Source organism: Lampetra fluviatilis, chromosome 7 (genome assembly GCF_964198595.1).
Source record: "Lampetra fluviatilis chromosome 7, kcLamFluv1.1, whole genome shotgun sequence".
Taxonomy (NCBI): domain Eukaryota; kingdom Metazoa; phylum Chordata; class Hyperoartia; order Petromyzontiformes; family Petromyzontidae; genus Lampetra; species Lampetra fluviatilis.
The window spans coordinates 1,630,138-1,651,747 of record NC_136281.1 but is presented as its reverse complement, the minus strand read 5'-3'; the positions used below and the strand labels follow the sequence as shown (position 1 = coordinate 1,651,747).

The window sequence follows — 21,610 nt, the reverse complement described above, 5'->3', positions numbered from 1 at the left end:
AACAAGGCATGCGGTTTTATTTTTACTTACGAAACTTGTAGTTTAATTCACGCTTATGTACCAGAAAACCGGATTTTTAAACACATTTAAAATATGTTTTTATCAAAAGAACACTTTATCACCAGATACAATATGTACATCCTCTTAACTCGCAAACAAAATAATCCTGTACATTATATTAACATTAATTAATGCAGAGTCTGAAAACATTCCTATACAAACGTTTGCTTCTGGGATCACTTTAGCCTTCACTATGCATCTGCCTTAATGTTTTAGTGCAATAACATTTGTTATGAAATTAGATTGTGTGGAAATGTGTAAAGGTACATTTATATACACACAAGCGTATACTCTTCGATAATAGATACCAAGTTGCAGCCAAACAATTGCTTGCTCATGCACCTGCTGGCCAAAGGAGGCCAAAGGAGCTTGCGACGAGAGGGAGGTACAGACAGCCCCTTTTTGAGAATATTTGGGTCTACTCTTCACACGGCAGGAATGCACTGAACCAGTGACATTCGGTGTCACAAATATTTCCCAATTTGGCTCGCATCAGGGCCCACAAGTTTCACACAACTGGCAAGAGAGGAGCACATTTGAGATCTCTCACTTTCACACTGCCACCGACAAATATCTTCTTACTTTACTGAGAGTTTAAAAATTGTTACGCAACACCCGAAGGAACAAATTCGGAAATCAAGTGCCTGAATTTCCAAATCAGAATTGGGTACCGCGGTATAACCATTTAAAATGTTAATATGCAATGCAATAAATATCAAAGTTACCACGTTAAAGTATGACACACGTGACATTTTCTTGATAAACTCTTGATTTTTTTACATCGACAAAACTTGACAAATTGTGTGCTCAAACAACACTTGAACCACAACACCTTGCTGATCTCGTCAAGGCGCATAAACCATCGCGCGAACATCCTCGCAGCGGCTTTTAGCTCGCCATCAAAGACAGTCACTGCATCACATGCTTTCAGATGTGCTTCTGCGGCCATCTGGAATGCTCTTCCTGACATTTGGAAGCCACTGAAGCTATGCACTTATAAATTTAGAAAACTCATTTATTTAGAACTGCTTTTTTGCGTTTAGTTTGTTGTCCTTCGCCCGCACCTCTGATTAGTATGGTCGGCGACATACAGTGTGAAAGAAGTTCAACATGCATACATGTAAACGGTCATTCATTGGTTGAAAACATTGAAGTAAAAAGAGGACTGCGTTGCCTTGTTAATTGTTGGGACCAGATCAATGTTTCATTCTACGCTGGGCCGTAGTAGGGGGCCTTCTCGAGTGTGGTGCCCAAGATCTGGAACTGTCTTCCGCCGGCCCTCAGATTGGCTCTGAGTCCCAAACAATTCAGGAAACTCTGCAAGACTATTTTTTTCCTTTTAGCTTTTCCTTGAGTATGTCCTCTCATTTTGATATTTTTATGTGTCTTGATTTTATAGGTACGACTACCTTCGTTTAATTTATACTGTAAAGTATTACAATGCTCTCTTTAGTGGAGGCGAGTTTTTACTCAAAAAATAAATTGAATGAGTGCTCGACGGCGCTGGTGCTCGACGTGTGGTGCTGTTTGCAGATATGTCCAAACGCCAAGGAATCAACCACACGTACTTGTGGTGAACATACAAACAAACATGTTCTGATAATATTTCTATTGTATTTGAAACTGATTGGCCTACACCAGACAGCCTTTTTTATGGCCTAGTCACACCAATGTCAGATCAGAGAAGGCCAATATAGCTGCTCAGCCCGAGCTATAAATGCTCTGATATTTGCAATGTCTTTGTACCGTTTGCAGATTTTAAGGTGGCTTTGTATGTACGTTGAACTTTTTCAGCACCGTACGTAGTCAACTGTGCTAAATCGGAGGTGCGGCTGAAGGACAACTAAACAAAAAAGCAGTTCTCAAGAAATGAGTTTTCAATCTAGATTTAAAGTGCCTTGATGGTAATAGGGGATACAAACCAAACGTTGCAACAGCTGTGAGCGGATAATTATATTACGCATGGAAGACCAACAAGTGAATTCATTGGGGAAGGTAAACTGACATTTTTGCCTGACTTGTTAATGCATAAATTCGGAAGATTCTTCCTCCTCCTCCTCCTCCCCCTTCTCCTTTTGTACTTCCTCGTGAATGTCATGTCGACTCTTGAGCTTGCGTTTGATATTCGCGTTGATACCCGGCAGTGGCGTGTGACGTCGCACCGCAATCTGCAAGACAAACGATATCACAAAGTTGCCGACAGCGTTACAGTCTTCAAAGCGGGGAATATTTTAGAAGTCGTGTCTTGACAAAATACTTTCTGCAGAGAAACAAAACATCCTGATAACTGAAAATTTTATTATTTTTAGCGAGTTGCTCATCACCCATTAAAACTTCATAGCATCACCGTAAAACAACAGGTAATTCTGGCAACAAGAATTATACTAAAACTAAATCTAAAAAGGCACATTTATCTTAGGGCTATTGAGTGAGGTTTAATTATGACGAAAGCTGAAAATACAAAAATATAACGTTTATTATTAATTTGAAAATGCATGTCGGAATATTATAGATTTAGAGAATGCGAAAGTCATGAATACAATGTTTTTTAGTGTTAACTTTCCTGTAAATTACTTTAAGTAGGTTTTTGATCTGTTTTGCTGCCTTGATGGAATAATTAGCACGGTGGAATTGCAATCAATGCAGCGGTCGCCAGTTCTCTTTCCTAGCACAGAGTTGAAACAGAAGTTTCTTAAATCACCCTGTCTCTGACTTAAAACTTTCATGACTGCAGGAATTCATATTCTAGGGTTCTTTCGGTAAAGTCACGTAGATAGAAAAAATAATAAATAATAAAAATAAAGTGAATAAAAATAACTAAAAACATCACGTTTCGATCGCAACACAAGCGGTCGTTATTTTTTTTCTACGTGACTTTACCGAAAGAACCACAGAACACCCCGTGTCTCTGTTTACCCAGCGGTATAACTGGGTACACCAGTGCGTCTATTGGCAGGTCAGGTGTGATCGGATAAGGTGTGGCTACTCCCACCTCTTCAAAGATGTCAGATCAGCATGGAAGAGGTCAAATATCGTCTAGAGGAACTGAAGACCTTGCTATAGTGAAAGGCATTTTGACAGTAATGGCTGGAGAAAGCCATTGTAGGGTTACACCTTTATCATTTACTATCCGTTTAAATATTTAACATTTGCGCTGAAAAAGTTCACAAATGTTCGTTTTGTTCGTTTCTCAATCCGCTTGTCCTGGCGAGGGTCGTGGCGGCAGCATGTTGAGTAGGGCGGTCCAGACCGCCCCTTCCCTGGCGACAGACTCTAGCTCTTCCTGGGGGATTCCCAAACGTTCCCAGGCCAGCCAAATGACATAGTCCCACCAGCGTGTCCTGGGCTGGGCTGGCCGCGGGGGGCAAATATAAATTTTAAAAACCTCACGTTTCATCCCGAGGTGACAAACTCAATAGAAGGCAAGAGCCGTACCTCAATCTTCTGCACCAACTCCACATCCCAGGGATGAGTGACGATGTTGACAACGGAGCCCCTCACCAGGCTCCCCACCCGGCCTACGCGGCCCACGCGGTGCAGGTAATCCGATAGGCACGTCGGGAAATCGTAATTTATTACCGTTTCCACCTGAATAAAGAGGTGGAAAAACAAGCTATTAACAATTGTATCTACTATAATTTCAGCATCTGTCCCACCCAATGCAGTGTTATGTTCTGATAACACCATTTAGTTTGTTGTCTTTCTCCCACACCTCCGATTATACACTGTGTATTCTTGGAGCCACCAGTGGACCCCCGGAAGGTACTGATGCCACCACTGCACATCAAATTGGGCCTTGTGAAATAATTTGGCAGAGCTGGAGATAAGGAGTCGGCAGCCTTCAAGTACCTTCAAGACATCTTCCCTAAGCTGTCTGAGGCAAAGGTCAAAACGGGTGACTTAGTCGGACCACAGATAGAGAAGATCCTGGAGTGCAATTAATTATCCAAGAAGCTCAGTGGAAGGAGAAATCAGCTTGGAACAGCTTTGTCGCAGTGGTTCGTAGCTTCCTGGGGAATCACAAGGTCAAACTATGTAGAGTTGGTTGAAACTCTGAAGAACTACGGCACAATGGGCTGTAGGATGTCCCTCAAAGTCCATATCCTTGATGCTCATTTGGATAAATTCAAGGAAAACATGGAAGCGTACTCGGAGGAGCAAGGCGAGCGCTTCCACCAGGATATACTGGACTTTGAATGCCGCTAACAAGGACAGTATAACGAGAACATGATGGGAGACTACATTTGGGGGCTGATTTGTGAAAGTGATTTACAGTATAATCGTAAATCTCGAAAAACTACTCGCTTCAAAATCTTTTGCAGTAAATTTTGTATTACTTTAGTATAAATACATGTAAATTTTGAATCATATGTTTTTTTTCTGACTTTATGTGAACGAAAAGACACAAATTCGCCTGTTTTCTCATTGAAAATAGGTAAATTTCAAAATATCACTGTCCTGGTCACAAAAGCAAAGTTTGTGGGGAATAATAGCCATTTTCTATACTTTTTAGGCATAAGCTATATGGAAGAACACTTACTACCCAGGAAAAAAATTGTGTTACATAGTGTTATGTATGTTGAACTTATTTCGTACCGTACGTAGCCAACCGTGCTAATCGGAGGTGCGGGAAATCGGCTATGTACGGCACGATATAATTTAAAGATGGTGCTGGCCATTTGTAGACCTTTGGACCTGTATTTAGTAACCGTGGTAAAAATAATCCTCTTACTCTCACTGTGTCCAGGCCCCGCGATCCGATGTCCGTGCAAACCAACACAGCAGCATCCTTCTCGCGAAACCTCTTCAGAATGTCAACCCGCATCTGCAAAACAAGCATTACATACATCCGTCAAACTTTATACGTCATTTAATAAACAATCAACTTTGTAAAACACATGTGGAGTCAGGTCAGATGATCGTTTATGCCGTCTCCGGATGCCCCAGACCCATGAGAGGTCCGGCTTATATACTAGTTCTTGGCTTGCTCCGCCCTAGATACGCCTCCCTTCCAGAACTTTCTGGAAGGTGACATCATCCCCCAGTCCCCCATCCCGGGGTCCGGGAATGTGTCCCAGGATCTGCTTCCCAGGGATTGTCGTTGGCCCCTTGGGCCATGGTCACTGACACTGGCGTGACCCCGCTTCCGCCCCCTGTTGACGAGAAGGGGGAGCTGCCAGCCAACAGGATGGGGAGTACCAATTAACGCCTCTACATCGATGGACTGTCCTGCCCTGTGCAAGTTCTTCTCTAGGCAGTTCCCCCCCCCCACCTCCATTTGGTCCTGGGTCATCCCGGCTGTTGTGTGTTGGCTTCCTATTCTATGCCACGTTTGTTTACCAGTCGGCTGCCTTTGACCAAATCAAGTGGGATGTGCCCGCGCAAGACGATCGAGCAACTCAACTTTTTTCTTTCAAGACAAACCACTTTCCTTGCCCTCTTCACATTATGCTCACCTTCACCACCAGCCCAACGCTTAGGGGCCATTATTAAGGGCAACAATTTGTAGTATTGTACTGTAATTATAGTACACTTTCACGAGGTATAAATTACAGCACTGCTATGCTTTGATGACTGCTGCACAACATTGAACAATGCGGGCAGGTACTGTACGTGGTCAAGCGTGGTGGGGACACGCTCTTGATGTGCCACTGGTGGTGGATTGTTTGAACACAGCTGGAGATTTGAAATCACGGGTAGCGGAAAACCAGACTGTGGTTAAACGATACTGTATACCATTAAACATGTAGGCTTGCGTGAATATATAAATGTGTTGTTAAACCCGCTACCACCCGACAGCCAACTAGTCAAGTTTGTCACGTAAACAGAACGTGGCAATTCGTCACTAATACAGCACACCGGTGTGTTGAAGAGCAAAGCCACAACATTTACAATCTTGAGAATGACGTTTTGCCAGTAATTACAACTAGCTTCATCAGGCGACAGCCAGATTTGTGGAGAAATCCTCCTGTTTCGTTCCTTAAATAGAGGGCTAGATGTGATGACATCACTTGTGAGCACTTCTTGCGTGAAGTGTAGGGAGGGGTTCATGAACGCATATAAATGACTATGGGCATCCATTGCAGTTTGGGTTATTGATATGGTCATCAACATGCATTATGCAAATGCAAGAACAATGGGCTTGGGGAAGGACAACAAACACTGTGCTAATTATTCCATCAATGAGTGCCTACCTCAAAAGGCATTGTTCCCTGCAGGCGGACGTGCTTAACGTGATTTGCATCGAGCATGTATCCGATCCAATTGACCGTGGTCGCTTTGTTACAGAAGACGATGACACCAGACTGCGAGTGTCCATCTCTCTTCTTTAACAGATCTATCAGAGTGGCTGCAAAAGAAACACATTCTCACGAAATGTTCAACAACAACCCAGGCGCGTACACAGCATTAGGTACAGCAGAATCCCCTATTATTCAGTGTTGAGCTTATTATCATACTAAAGTCCATCACAACGGCATGCCCATGATGTGGGGAATAACAGAAACAAATGAGCACCCAGCTCCTGGAATCGATGAATAAATCAGAAAAGTATGCCTCACGTGAATCGTGTTTACACTCTGTATCTGCAGTCAGCTACGTCAAGGATAACGCGTGAAGATGGTGATAATCTGCTTGTTGCACTTTTCTACCATTTTTAAGCAATAGCAAATTAAAAGTATTGAGCAATGTTTGGTAAAAAAAACATCAAGAGGTGCTTGAGGAGAGAAGCAGGAGTGTATTTTGTCATGGGCATGTTCTGTCACCTGCTCTGTTCAATGTTGTGACCAACTACAGTGTGCTCTCCATCCCAGCCAAGCCTGCTCTCCATCCCTGCCCATCCAGATCCCAAAAATAATAATTTCTTGCAAAAAGTGACAGGTCAATATAAAATGCTATTTTCGACTAATATTGTACACATTTTAAAAATGAATATATATTTTATAATCAGGCAAAACCAAAGTCATAAAATGGTTCCTTACCTAATTTGTCATCGTTATTTACCCTCATGAACGTCTGTTCCACATGAGGAGGCACACAGTGCAGGAAATTGCTGCGCACCACTCTGAAGCTGGAGGTCTGGAAAGAGTGCAATTATTTTTGGTTAGCACACCATTCATCCCGCACTGTGTAATACTTATGAACAACACTTTGTGCGAGTGCTCACAATAAGCAAAACACAATTGCCATCCAAAGCATACTCAAGTCACCGTTTGGTCTATTCACAGGAATTAAATCCACACAAAGCAATGAAAGATGTCTGTGCGCACCTATGTAATACATATTGGGAGCAGTGGTGAAGTAGCCAGTGTACTGCACTACGAACCTGACGATCCGAGTTTGGTTCACGGCCATAGCGAACATCAGTGACGAATATCTGAACTGGTTCTGAGGCTCCCAGTTCAGGAAATTTGAAAGCATGTGTATATGTTCTAACATATCTAAACATTACATGACTGATTAGTGTAGGATCGTGCAATGGTAAACACACTTGACTTGCAATCCAGAGGCCACCGGTTCAATCAACCAACCTCTGTCCACCCAGCAGTATAAATGGGAACACCGCAGTTAGTCGATCAGCAGGTCGCGTCTGGCCAGGATGGAAGCGTAGGCCAAACACCCTCTCGAGGGGCTCTCTAAAGCTCCGTCCAATGGAGGCTCTTCCACCAGCGGTGGCGTGAGCAAGCAATCACACCTTTACCTTCACCTCGGCGTTCATACTGCGTTGCTTACATCCATAACTTGTCCCAGCAGCTCGTCAACGCCGCGTGGAAATGTTGCTCCAATCAAAATGAGCTGTGTCCCGTCCCACGGGTGTAGGCCGGCAGATGCATCGGGTTTCTGCCGCACCTGGGAAATAATTGTCATTAAATCAAGCGTGGTTGTCCAATGGACATCCATCGTAACGAGGAATGTCCACGGTTATCTCAGGACCACCCCGGTGGTGAGCGCCACCGAGTTGCTTGGTGGCAGACACTCTGATTTGACCAATTAAACGATGACCTTGCATTTACTGAGTCGATTGTAAGGGTGTAAAGCTTCTAAGCAAAGTTTAAAGTGTCAATTGTGTTTTTTTAACGAGGTGATAACTCCACAAACCCGGATAAGGATCTCATTCGCAAGAGTGACCTGGTTCACCAACACCACAAAAGCAAAACAAAGTCCAGCAATGAAGCAAATATAAATCGGAGCATAAACTACTGTGTCACATGACAAATACAAAAATATATTGCACGAAAATCCACGTTAAACAACATATTCCCTGGAGCATACATCAGCTTGCAAGATTAGTTTTAGACTGAGCATAGTATAGTTAAAATCAGGTTACAGAAATATGAAAGAGATCTATAGGGTGGCCATTGTACTCGTGCGTAAACTGACAAGGATTTATGTAAACGGTAGAATCAATAAAACTGTTAATTGCATAGATATTGGTGGTTTAACTAGGATATATTATTAATGTGCAATTTCCATTAAATACACAAAATTTATGTAATGGTATTATGGAGTGGTATCTCAATACTTAGCAATGCTATCCTCTAAGTACGCACACAGTGAATCCGTGAGGAGTGAAAGTTAAGAGCATGTAGAACCTTTACTGCGTCAAACATACAACCAATATGAAGCAAAATAGCACAAGACTCATTAGGAGTCGTAAATTTCAATGTTGTTGCCTGGAGCTTACAAAGTCAGGCTCACATTCATAAGATCCTTGCGGGTTCGTTTTCAAATTCTGAAGTGCAATGATGCAGGCTAAGATATTTTGTTATTTTACAGTTCATAATTGGTGCCTAATGCTCACAAATCCAGAATAAAGGCACTTTTTATGATGTTACGGTGTATAGTTAATACCCGAGGATCAGAGAGCAATTATAAGGCACCTTTGCTTTTCCCACTGGTAAAGCTAAAGGCTCAGCGAACAAGACTGAGGCACATTTAGGATAATTATGGTTTAATATTAAATTCCTGAGACACAGAGCACGTTTCAGCGGCGGCATAGTTGTGAGTAACAAGCTAATAAGTGGAAAGAATAACTACATTTTTGGAATTAGCCCAGTTGACCAGCTTAGAGGGCTGAACTGGAATTACAATTAAATTAGGGTTGAATAATTTCAGGTCTTTGGTAACAATTTGGTGTACTTAAAAAGTTTATACTATTTTTCCAGAATCCTGCCATGGTATAATGGTTAGCTGACAGTATCTTAAATCGAAACGCCTCCGTCCGCCCAGCAGGACAAATGGGCACACCGAAGTGAGTCAATTGGCAGGTCGTGGGTGGTGGGGCAAAGTGTGGGTACTCCCACTTTTTCGAAGATATCTGGCCAGCATGGAAGAGAAATCTAAAATACCCTCCACAAGCGCTTTCTGGTGGAGGCCCTTATTTCGGCAGTGGCATGAGCAAGAAATTGGAGAGTTGCACTTTTACCCTTTAAACGAAAAGCGGCACATTTTAAAAGGTAAGTGCACGACTGCACTACTAACAGCGTGACATATTGAAGGCAAACAACGCTGCTGCTCACGTTGATATGCGTGAAGATACTCTGCAGCTCCGAGTTAAAGCTGTCGTCCAACAGGGTGTCCACTTCGTCCAACACAAAGTGTCTCAAGGCAGAGAAATCCAACAGGTCTGAAATGATTCAAAAGTTAAAGGCAGTTCACCAACGAAGAGCAGAATGGGGATTGTTTTGAGGCCTAAAAATCTGGTATTGATCAAATAGAAGAAACTATTTTTTTTAAAGGAGTGATTTAAGGCAACTTTCACACTTGTCTTTTATTACAAATTGTGACCATTTTGTGAGGCGATACATGTTTTTTTCAAAACTTTGCTTGGTCCATGTTATATCAAATATATATGTAAGTATATAATGAGAGGCACGGAACATTCTCCAAATAAAATTCCCCATATTAGACCTAACACGGTTATAAAATATAATCGCTCCTAAAGTGCAAAACAAATTAAAAACGGTTGCAATACAGATGCCCCTCAGGTCATAAGGTTCAACAGAATGCAGCTGGAATGCCTCATGAGCACAAGTGACACACAAGAGACTGAGCTGCACAAAGGGTGTTTTATTGCTTTCGGAATCCCCCAGTAATGTTTGACAAAAAATACGAATACATGCCAACACTAGGGAGAGCACTAGAGAGCCCCTCCAGAGGGCATTTGCTTTGCATTTGCAAAACTCACAATGTTCTGCGATGTGCAGGAACAGGACATTGTGTGGCCAGTTTCATCACCAAAATTCCAAATCTGTCCATAATGATGCACGTTTTAAATTAGAAATATAAAAATATACCCATTGTCACATCATAACTGAGGTGGGCTGAAGTTCTCCTTTTGCCAAACTGGACAATGAGTTACCATGGACCATGCTAAAAAAATAAAACATGAGGCCATACACTTTTATTATGCTGCTGTAGCCACTGCTTCTCAGGCATCCACACAGGGGCTGGATCGAATAATTAATCGCGCAAGTCTCCCTTTCAATATCTTATTTCATTGCCGGCATTGCATATCATTGGAACTGCTCGTTGTTGATGTTTTTTTATTGTAAATCTTTCATCGTGTCCTCAGATGAGCTACGCCTCAATAACGAATTCAGTTTCAAATTAATGATATGTCTCTTCATAATCAAGGAGCATAAAAGTGAAACGTGTTTTAATGACACCCTGGTGATAAAGATCTATGGATATAGCGTAGTTGTTGTAAGTCATTAATTCCAAAAAAAGAATTTGACATGCGTTTTTTATCAATTGTATTCTGGTTTCATGACCTTCACTTTATTCAATACCATTCCAGTTGGTTAACAGACATCGAGTAAAGATATGTTAAATAAATATAATAGAAATAATAAACTAATTTTTATAAAGCACATTTCAAATTACTAATCTCCATGTGCTGTACATCAGAGGTAAAAACAAACAAAAATCTTACACGAATAAAACACTGACATGCCAGTAAAAACCCAAACATGCTGCATTATAACAAGAAATAAAACCAAAATATAGTACCGGTGAGTTTAAACTGCTTTAGTTAAGTATTCTATAAAAATCTGATTAAACTGTAATAAATTGCAGGATGCAATAGAAGGGCTCATATCAAGGGCATGTTATGGAAGTGGCCAGAACATCAATTGCACTTTAATCTAAAACACCTGAAAATGTGAATTCACCACAACCGAGAGACAGCAAGATGCACAAAACACATTTATTGTGTCTTGTCGTGAGGTGTGTTCCAGTTGTGCAATCGGTGAAAGAAAGAAATCACTTCCTTAGAGTCTGAGAGCCGGGTCAGCACAAACTCACCTTGCTTCAGAGCTCTCCAGAGCGTGCCAGGTGTTGTAATTAGAACGTCAATCAAGTGGGAGTCCAGAAATTGCCGAACTTGACTCTGAAACATCAAGTGACTTACACTTTAAAGAGAATGTAAAAGGCAGGACATAATCATAAAGCCATGGCCATTTTATTCAACACATGACCATACACTTAACCTGAAACTTATTAATCACCCCACTTAACTTATAGCAGCATGAGGGTTGCCAACTGTGAGGTACAAAAATTCGGGACATATAATGGGAAAATAATATTTCACAATAGTGGAAGAGGGGGGAATTACAAGTAAGTCTTTAGTGGTGTATTGTTATGCAAATTACTAAAAAAACGGGACTTTTATTGTCCTGTGAAGACTTATAGATTTCCCAGGACAGCTTACTCAAATAGAGGAGGATCTTGGGAAAACCATGACAGGTGGTAAGATTCGGTGGCACAGCCCTGGAATCAATAACGCACATTTATGAGATTCCCCGTCTGCATGGCTGTAAGGTAGCCAGTCTGTGGCAACATAAAAATAGGTTTCTGATCTATCTACATTGGGTTTTATGTCACGCACTTATATTTGTGGGTAGCCCAAAATGCTCATTTAGCAGATGGCCTAACGTTCAAAACAAGGACACTCCTAAAATGTCTTGAAACCCAGTTAAATTGCTGGATAATGAAATACTAGTGTTATCATATATTCTATAATCTTGTATCAATTACCACGTGACCAACGTTATTGCAATTCGACATAACAAGCACGCATTTGGTTTCAATGCTAAACACATCTGGTTGCTATGCCTATCAAGCCTGGAAAGGTGTTTCAAGAGATATCAATAATATAACATATAGCTTTAATGTGATTTATCAAAGAGTAATGAAGAAGGTTTAATACTGATAACTAAAACAGAAAATACTTAACACAAGTGAATTGCTTATTCAATCAGTAGTGTATTCATCGATTGTAAATGCATGCGAGTACTCTTTGGTTCTTTCGGTAAAGTCATGAAGAAATAAAAGAAAATAAATCATATAATACGACGTTTCGATTGCAACACAAGCAACCGTCATCAGGTGTGAACCAATGCAAGCTCGGAGAGAGACACATACACAGAGAGAGAGAGCGACAAACACAGACACGGAGACAAACACATACACAGAGAGAGAGACAAATAGAGAGAGACACACACAGAGCGTGTGAGACAAACACACAGAGAGAGACACACAAACCGTGTGAGACCGTGTGAGACAGACACACAGAGCGTGTGTGTCTCTCTGTGTTTGTCTCTCTATCTGTGTGTCTCTCTATGTATGTGTCTCTCTCCGAGCTTGATTCATTCACACCTGATGACGGTTGCTTGTGTTGCAATCGAAACGTCGTATTCTATTATTCATTCATAATCAACGTTTTTGGGTTTAGATCGCGTTATTTATAAATGTGTCGTAACCCTCCACCACCCAACACGGCCAATCAGTAAAAAAGTGTCACGTTGACAAAAGACAAATAGTTCACTGCTTTAGCCCACCGGTGTGTTGAAGCCACAACATTTACAATTTTATTCATTTTTATTTCTACGTGACTTTACCGAAAGAACCAAAGAGTAATTCCTGCAGTCACGAAAGCTTCAAATCTAGTTTGTATGTGAGTAATATGGTGCTGTGTGTGTATCTGTGCTGGTGGTTTATCCATAAGCTGGTAGTACTCGAGTCATCAAACTTTGGTATTTCCCTCCCTCACAGAGGAAAAGCCGTGCATACTCGGTTAGTACAGTCTGTTCTCCTACAACGCGGTAGTTGTTGTGTTCCTGAAGAACAACGCGTTTCGGAAAAATCGCGTGATAATAAATAATATATTAGGGTAAAGCACAGTCCACAATAACACGTGAGATGCGTATGCAGGCTGGACAAAGACTGGGGCGCGTGGGTAGCATCTAGAAGCATCCAGCAGCATCCCGCCTTGTGTGATGATGCTACAACCGCTTATTCCTACTCGCGCGACATAGTTCTGTTAATCTAATTCACATGCGAGTTCTAAAAAAATGTGTTCCCTCATAAATTCATCGCGTTATATCTAATTCGCGTTATGAAAACACGGGTCATAGGAGAACACACTGGTTATGAAATGGCAGCAATCATCTCTTACCATACTATGTCCACAGCCAAGGGCCTCAACACGCAGAGGTGCATGATGGGTCAGACTTTTGGCAACTGCCTGCAAAACAATAGTATCACTTTTTCCAGCATCAATAAATACATGTTACCACCATCAATGTAGTTGCTACTTTAGGTATCTGCAGAAATATTTGACACAAACACATGATAAATGGTAGTTTGTGAGCACTCCTGTGCCCATTGTTAATATAGTACAGGCATGTCAGGGAAGCCTTAAATGCTATGAATATTTTTCCATTTCTTTACACGAAAACTAAATAATGGGTTGTTAACACGCTGTGGTGATGGCATTATGATTTTCTTGCATTCCCGTAAATAATTTTACTTGTTATTTAAATTTCATGTCAATTTATGACTTACTAGCTTTACTACCCGGCTTCGCCCGAGACTTGGATTTTTGTCTTAGATTAATACACGGCCTACGCTCACTTGCCGTGCAAAATATATCCATTATTGCACCCCCCCCCCCCCCCCCCACAAAATACAAAAGTCTATTTTTAGACTTTTTGCATTGTGTACAGTCTGGAAGATACCCACATGGCAAATTTCAAGTTTGTTGCATGTTGGGAAGTATGCTAAACATTTCGAACAGACACACATTCACAAATTTCCCTTTTATATATATGTTACATTTCTTCCCATTTAAATGTCCTTTCGCATCTAGGATTTCTATAAAAAAAACTCGAGGACTAAAAATATTTTACAATGTCACACTGCCCTGTACCTTGCGTTTTCCAAAGTGTTCCTTTGATTCATTAACTTATTAGGCCTGATTCATGCATTGGTAGATCGCACTTAGTCACCAATTATCAGCCGAAAAAGGGGAAAACTTGGCATAAAATATCAGTGATGTGGGTATTTTTCTTCCAAATGTTGAAGGAAACATTATTCAGCAATGCATTGAGACATTTTGTCTCTAGACTTCCCTTTGATATAAGATACATTATGACGTATGATGGTAATTTATCCGTACGAGAAACATTGCTGAGCAGAATCAACAAAACTCAGCCCAACATATACTGAATGCACAAGCAAGGGATTTGCAGACACTGAGTCAGATCTGTGGACTGGTGGAAATAATTTTCCTGTAGTCACTGCGCATGTGTGTGATCGTGTTCACAGGTTTGATGTTTGGGGGGATCCAGCAGCTGTTCGCCGCTTTTATCTGGTGCCACAATTGTCCTGGTGGGTCTTGTAGCTGAGGTGCTTGTCACGATTCAGAACAGAATTGTTATACGATGGTTTACCATCACAGAGATCAATGCTGGTGGTCCTTCTAAGATCATGACATTTAGTATTTGTACCAAGAAAAAACACACACAACAGCATTAAATCAGACACCAAGCATATACGATATAAATGTACAGTACATGGAATTTAAATGAAATAGTTCCTGGGTAAAAGTTACAATGACCCGTCCCTTAATCAAATGTATGTAAAGCAAGGATTTAAATTCAATGAGAGCAAGTTTTGGATTGCTACAATGGTGTAAAGCTTAGCACACTGAATTTGCAATACAGAAATCTTTGGCTCGTTTTGAGCTCCCAGTGCGACATTTGAAAATATGGGAACACGTTTCTTAAATCCCCCGGACCTCTGTCCACCCAGCAACACATATGGGTACACCACAGTGAGTTGTTCAGCAAGTCTTGTATAGTGTGCTAAAGTCCGAGTACTTCCATGTCTTCCGAGAAATCTGGAAAGTGTGTAAGAATCGGCTAAATACCCTCTAGAGGAGCCCTGATAGAGCTGACTCTAGCCGAGACCCTTTTGCCAACAATGGCGTTAGAAAAAAATTGTAGAGCTGCACCTTTACTTTTTTAGACCAAGTTTACTCCGCTCACCCCCCCCCCCCCCCCGATACGCAAGTGCACAGTTACAATACAGGACATCTTTTTCAGTCTTGGCGAGACGTTTGCCTTTCTCACTTTGACTTGGTCGAGGAGCTCACGGGAGGGAACAATGATCACGCTGCGTGGACATCGCAGCTGCGTCGTCACGCCACCCTTCTTCTCCTCGTCCCGGAGCTGCTCCACGATCGGCAGCAGGTAGCAGAGCGTTTTGCCACTGCCTGCAGAGAGACAACGTCTCTCACTTGGAGCACAACTTGGAAAACCACGAACGCGGTTATAAGATGTGAAGGTGACACGTAAGATAACGATCGACATGTAGTCGGCTGGACTTGGTAAGCGGCACAGTGCAAGCGTGAGCATACGAAAACCAATGTATAAAAGTGTAGCAAAGGAACATTTTCCGTCGCACTTGACAAATTGTAAGAGATGGCACAAAAAACACATTGCACGTCCTTCAAAAATCAGCATTTCAAAAAATTAACTCATTTTCCAAATTGAGTGGAGCTTCAATCCACAGAGGAAACAAATATATTTACATCATCGGTATTGAGGATGCTAATCCCAATGTTTAACTACTTAGTTCAGTTACAATGGGGTAATAGAACTAAGACACTGCTGGTCTCAAAGGACCCTGGTTATACGTTCAACATACATACATAAACAAAGATCGTCTCTATTTAAACTCATAATCAATCACCGGTTTAGCGCTTCCAAATACACAAGGAAAATATTGTGGTAACAATATGCAGGAAACACAATGGAGCAGTGATAAAGTTACTGTACTGCAAAGTTAATTTGTGTGCTGCGATGAATTACCAAACAGTTTCTAAAGATGCAATATTCTTTCCAACATCAATTCTGCACATTTTGGCAAAAGTAACGAAAATTTGTGCATTAAGGGAAACCGGTGGCTGTATTTAGCTCTAAATATGATTCACCTCAAATACAGGATGATCCGTTTATATACCCAATTGATTGATGTATGAATAATAATCCTCTCACTTTCTTCTGAACAGGTGATTGAATGTTGTGAAAGCAGTGGCTCCGAATCACAAGAGGAGATTGTGTTTTCCGTGTCATTTTTCATTATTATAATTATTATAGTGGGGTATCCCTAAATGGATCTCCATGCTCATCTGTGGATTGTTCATTGGCTTCATCAGAATCCATGAGTTAAGGATAAGAATGTAGCGGTCTGTGCAGCACGTGCTACGTCTGTATTCAGGCTCACCTGTAGCAGCTGCACAGAGAACATGGGATCCCTTCACGATTAGCGGAATTGTTTGAATCTGAAAACATTTAAATAAAGCGGTCAGTGTTTAAACTCGCGATATTGTTTAAACAAAGTACAGGACATTAAAATACAAACATTTTATTGGGCTATATAGTATGCACACCAAATGGGGTTGAGCAGTGGCGTAGTGGTTATTGCACTACCTTTGACACCTTAGTTTGATTCTTGGCCATGGCTGACATCAGTGGTTACTCAATGTGAACTGACCCTCGCCACCACCCCCCACTCCAGTCACTGACCCACACTGACCAGCATGGTCAAGTATGTTCAAACAACCCCAACAACCGACATGGGGTGGGGAGTCCATCAAGAAGTACTGTAGCCCATTAGCTATTAACAACACAAAGCTTAGAGGCGTTTTACATGGGTTACCAACTCTGCTTGGTATAAAGTGGTATGACTTTAAACGCAACACAGGTAGAAAGCACGACGCTGCAGAGGTTTAGGACACTGATGTGCTTGATCAGACATCGCACTCCTTCGGCGCATTGCACCCACGGACGAATTCACCACTGCTCATAAAACCATAGAGCTCTCCATTGACATAAAAAAGCCCTATAGCTCACCAAGTCAAATCAGGAAGATGTCCCTCACTGACCTAACTGAAACCTGAAACCTTGTGGCAATGCTACTGGATCCATAAAATTGCCAAATACTCCACCTGCTACTGTCAATGACACCTGATATGAGGCCATATGCATAAGTCATTGAGGATTAACACAACAGACCACAGCTGTCCTGGCAAACCGATTGATGGATGGCTTGAAGATGATGCCACTCTTCATATTCCAATTAATCATCTCTATTCCCACACGATAGTGAATTCAATGCAAAATCCTGTAATGAAACTTCTATCAAGACCAAAAAGTAAATTTAAACTGCAGGTCTTCTTTACCACTGCATGTCGACATTGGTAAGCCGCCCAATTCCACATATTATATTATGGTCCTCATTAATTTGCTGCCATAAACAACTTTCCTACCTTGTTTTCAACATACATTTTTTACAACTTTCCAAACAACAAGTAAATGATGTCTCACATTTATACAAAACAACTGCATGCCCACCTGTACTGGAGTAGGAGCCTGGATGCCTTGGCTGGACAATGCCTGCATCACCTCCGTAGACATTCGAAACGATCTAAAGCTGTTGGCATTGGTTTGTATTTCTTTGCCGTCCCCTTCAATTTCCACAATAGGTTCCATTGGATTCTGAAAAAGAGCACACCAATCAACACCACATCATAGCCATATCCACGGTGGTGAGATGTTAACTACCTCGCCTGGTATACAGGAGGTCGTGGGTTTGATCCTGTTGTATATTTGGAGGTTGCATGTTCCACCTCTAATTGCGTGGATTTTTCTCTGTGTCCTCCAGTTTTTTCCCTCCACATTTAGAAACATGCGTTTAGAGTATTTGGCTGATATAAATTTCCACATCATAAGCCACTTCATTGAGCTATCGTCTGTTGCCAGGTCGCTTCTGAAAAAGAGCTACATAGCTCAGTGGGCCTTTTCTGGTAAAATAAAAAATATATATGCTTACATATAACTTCAGAAAGTTAATGCTCCGACGAGAATATAATACAAACTTGTAATCCAAGCCATCAGTTACACAACTCATGCATGCTCTCTGATTCTTTCGGTAAAGTCACATAGGTAGAAAAAATAATAAAAGAACACGACGTTTCGGTCGTAACACAAGCGTCCGTCATCAGGTGTTGCGACCGAAACGTCGTGTTCTTTTATAATTTTTTCTATCTACGCGACTTTACCGAAAGAACCAGAGAGTATGGTTTCCTGTAGTCACGAAAGCTTCAAATCAAGGTTGAACTCATGCATGCTTTGGAACAAAGAATGTATAAAGGAGTCCCACATTCTGCTCAGCACGACATAGTTAAACTTCACGTCCACAATCGTCTGTTGTGCACGTGGTGAAATGTATCCAGTCACATTAAACACGTGATGCTACATTCATTATCGGCATCATGCCTTAAGAATTACACTGCCTCCCATGCGGAACATCTTGAGGTTTTATATTGATATATTTACATTTCTTCTGTCTTCGAAGTGGATGCTATGATCTCACATACCTCTTGCATTCTGTTTATGATAAAGAAATCTCCAATGGATTTGTTGTGTTTCCAGCCCTGAGAGGCAAGCCGGGGAAAAGCGAACTTGCTGTGAGTGATGCTGGAATGTTGATTATATTCTGGCCTCCGGGCACGGATCAGCATCTTTCCAGCTCGCATTGTGTATACTTTTAGTGACCTACAACAAAAAATGTCACCAATCTTACGTTAAACAATTATAAAATTTACTTATCAGAACATTTCAAATGGTATATATAAATAAATGTTGAAATATATTGAATTGTTTCCAAGCACAAATCCGGACCTTCACTCGTACCATACCTGTTAGTTTTGAGCTTCTGAACGTTTTCAATGCGCTGCTGTATCTTGTGTGGAATACAAATAATGGGCACTTCAGCAGAGTCTTTCTGGGTGGCTTTGCTGCAGTTCGTATGCTGTCCATAGCCAAGGCGACAACTTCGCAATGCACGCCATCCGCGATTCAAGTTGAACTGCAAGCACATGAACAACTGTTTTAAAGGGCAACTTAAGTGGGACCTCAATGGGAATAGACATTTTTCATAATATCCAGTACCTCAATAACCTTTTTTCGCAATAAATATAGTATTGCAAGCTGACTGGTGACATTCAATATTGTTTAAAACGAAATATCTTTTTCTTCAAAAACGTTGAACATTTTACGTAAAATATCAACATTAATTTCACAGGTTGCACTTATTTCATTCAACAGACATATGTAATTAAGGTACACACTGCCATTTGTAACTATTGTAATGGTCATTGTCAATTAGGGAATGTGATGCATCCTTTAGAAGTTACAGTACTTGAATAACGTGCGGCACTAGCAGTGCCCTTTCCAGCTAGCCCATTGTATGTTTGTTCGGCTTTTATTACTCTTCTGTGATACATGGAAACAAAAAGGGAAAAATGTCCTTCAACACTACCAACTGAAAATGTCCACTAATACTGGACAACCAAATTTTATATCGTGTTATTACTGTGCCTTGTGGAATGATCATGTAACTTGTGAAAAGGACGGACATTATTTTGTCTGCAACGTCCTAGGGAAGTCAACATTTTGTAAGAGACATTTTTCGATTCCTCGCCTGAAAAAAGGTCGCCTGTATTTAATGATCACATCAAATGAATGTCCGATTGGTGAGGTGCGGGAAGGTCTTAATCCAGCAGTGGATAGCCAAATTGAGGCCGTCAACGTCTCTATCCGAACCCAGATTCGAAAGAGCGCAACATACATCCATCCTGACTGAACGTGCCCGACAATCCCCCGATGCCACTCGCTACAGAGAATCAATCGGCGTTCAATTGTCATCTCTTATAACCACACGAGATCCGGTGCACCAATGTCGGAATCGAAATCCATCCCAATCGTGTCAACGATTTCCAGGAAACGACTACCCCCACCTCCTCCCTCCCGATTAAAAGCCAATGTTTGCTACGGTGTCGTTGAAGCACGACAATGGTGAAGTTAAGACACGGTGACCGGAGATTACGGGCAGCAATAACACAAAGCCAGGGGGGAGGGGGAGACGATTGCCGAGTGGAGCGGTGATGAACTCGGGGGGCGCCGTAGCCGCCACGTGCGCTGGGCACCCGGTGACAGCGGCACTACCCGGCACGTGGCCACCACGTGCGCGCAAGGGCGCGGCCATGAGCACAAAGAAGGGACCCCCCCCCCCCCACGTGTAGCTCACACCGGGCTGCTGGGGGGCCAAGGGGCCGTTCGCGAGCGAGTAGCGCCTGTGGGAAGGCCGCGGCGTACGAAAGGTTGTGTGGGGTGGCACATGCGGCACAAAGCAGGCACGGCCGCCGTTGTTGTCTCCATCAGCGGGCGATGTTTACCGCACGAACGCACCGGCTACTCGTTTGAGGCCGAGTGGATCTAGGGGGAGGACCGCTTCAGATAATCGTCACCGGTGTCTGCCGTGAGCGCACAGGAGTGCGACGAAGCGAGAAGAGAGCGTAGAGCGTAGAGACGACGAGAGTGTGGGACCGAGCGCCGATCTCAGAGCGAGGAGACAGGAGGATTAGGGGGAGAGTGAATGTGGCGCAGGGAGCTTGTCATTTAGAGAAAGACATTCACTCGCCATGCTTGGAGGCCGCCTCTTGCCCCTCTCCGGCTGCTGTTTGCTGTAGCCTCGCTGCCGCTTCCTCCACGAGTCCCCTGGTCAGCCCCAGGGTCGCCAGCAGAGGGCGCCAGGGCGCGAATATTCCTGGCCGAGATGCACGGCACAGGAGTGGTGGTGGTGATTGGTGGTGTTGGTTGGTGGTGGTGGGTGGTTGATGGTGGTTGGTGGTGGGTGTAGGTGGTGGTTGGTGGTGGGTGTAGGTGGTGGTTGGTGGTGGGTGTAGGTGGTGGTTGGTGGTGGTGATGGTTGGTGGTGGTGGTGGCCCCGATGACAAGGGGGCTCACTAAGTGATTCGCGTGATGACGAATTTCAAAATGTTAGCACGCCGCCACTCATTTTTGCCGAGCAAGAGTGTAGACTCATGCCATTATTTTAATTCAATCTCAAGTACTAGCTATACTTGAGATATCGAATCTTGTTCAATGCTGCAATAATTCACTGGTCAACACACTTTTTCTGGCATAAGGTATTCCAACGGTTTTAAGGTAATTTTGGGGTGCTGATTCCAAATCTGGCATCAGTTTTTGTCTATCACATCATGTTTTTGAGATATCAAATATTGCATTTTCAATAAAAACTGCAGAAGAAAAATATTAAATAAATGTGGATATCTACATAAAATTATATTATAAACACACTATCCTAAAAATACAGCACCATATTTTAACACTAAAGCAGT

General features: G+C 42.2%; 1 protein-coding gene across 2 annotated transcripts; it reads right to left on the bottom strand.

Annotated features, from left to right (window-relative positions):
- DDX28 (DEAD-box helicase 28) lies at positions 1 to 21,024 on the bottom strand. 2 transcript variants are annotated; one of them, XM_078858115.1, is made up of 15 exons: positions 20,890 to 21,024; positions 19,106 to 19,275; positions 18,785 to 18,962; positions 17,760 to 17,903; positions 16,630 to 16,687; positions 15,465 to 15,616; positions 13,517 to 13,585; positions 11,365 to 11,449; positions 9,579 to 9,685; positions 7,792 to 7,908; positions 7,041 to 7,137; positions 6,255 to 6,409; positions 4,793 to 4,885; positions 3,496 to 3,648; positions 1 to 2,228 (listed from the first exon to the last, which is right to left on the bottom strand). In XM_078858115.1, exons 1-15 carry the CDS (start codon positions 20,890 to 20,892, stop codon positions 2,082 to 2,084), a joined length of 1,728 nt encoding a protein of 575 aa, XP_078714241.1. In that variant the 5' UTR covers positions 20,893 to 21,024; the 3' UTR covers positions 1 to 2,081. The 2 variants fall into 2 exon arrangements, with proteins under 2 accessions (XP_078714241.1, XP_078714242.1); XM_078858116.1 differs by having other exon boundaries at positions 15,474 to 15,616.
- Positions 21,025 to 21,610: the final 586 nt, after the last annotated feature.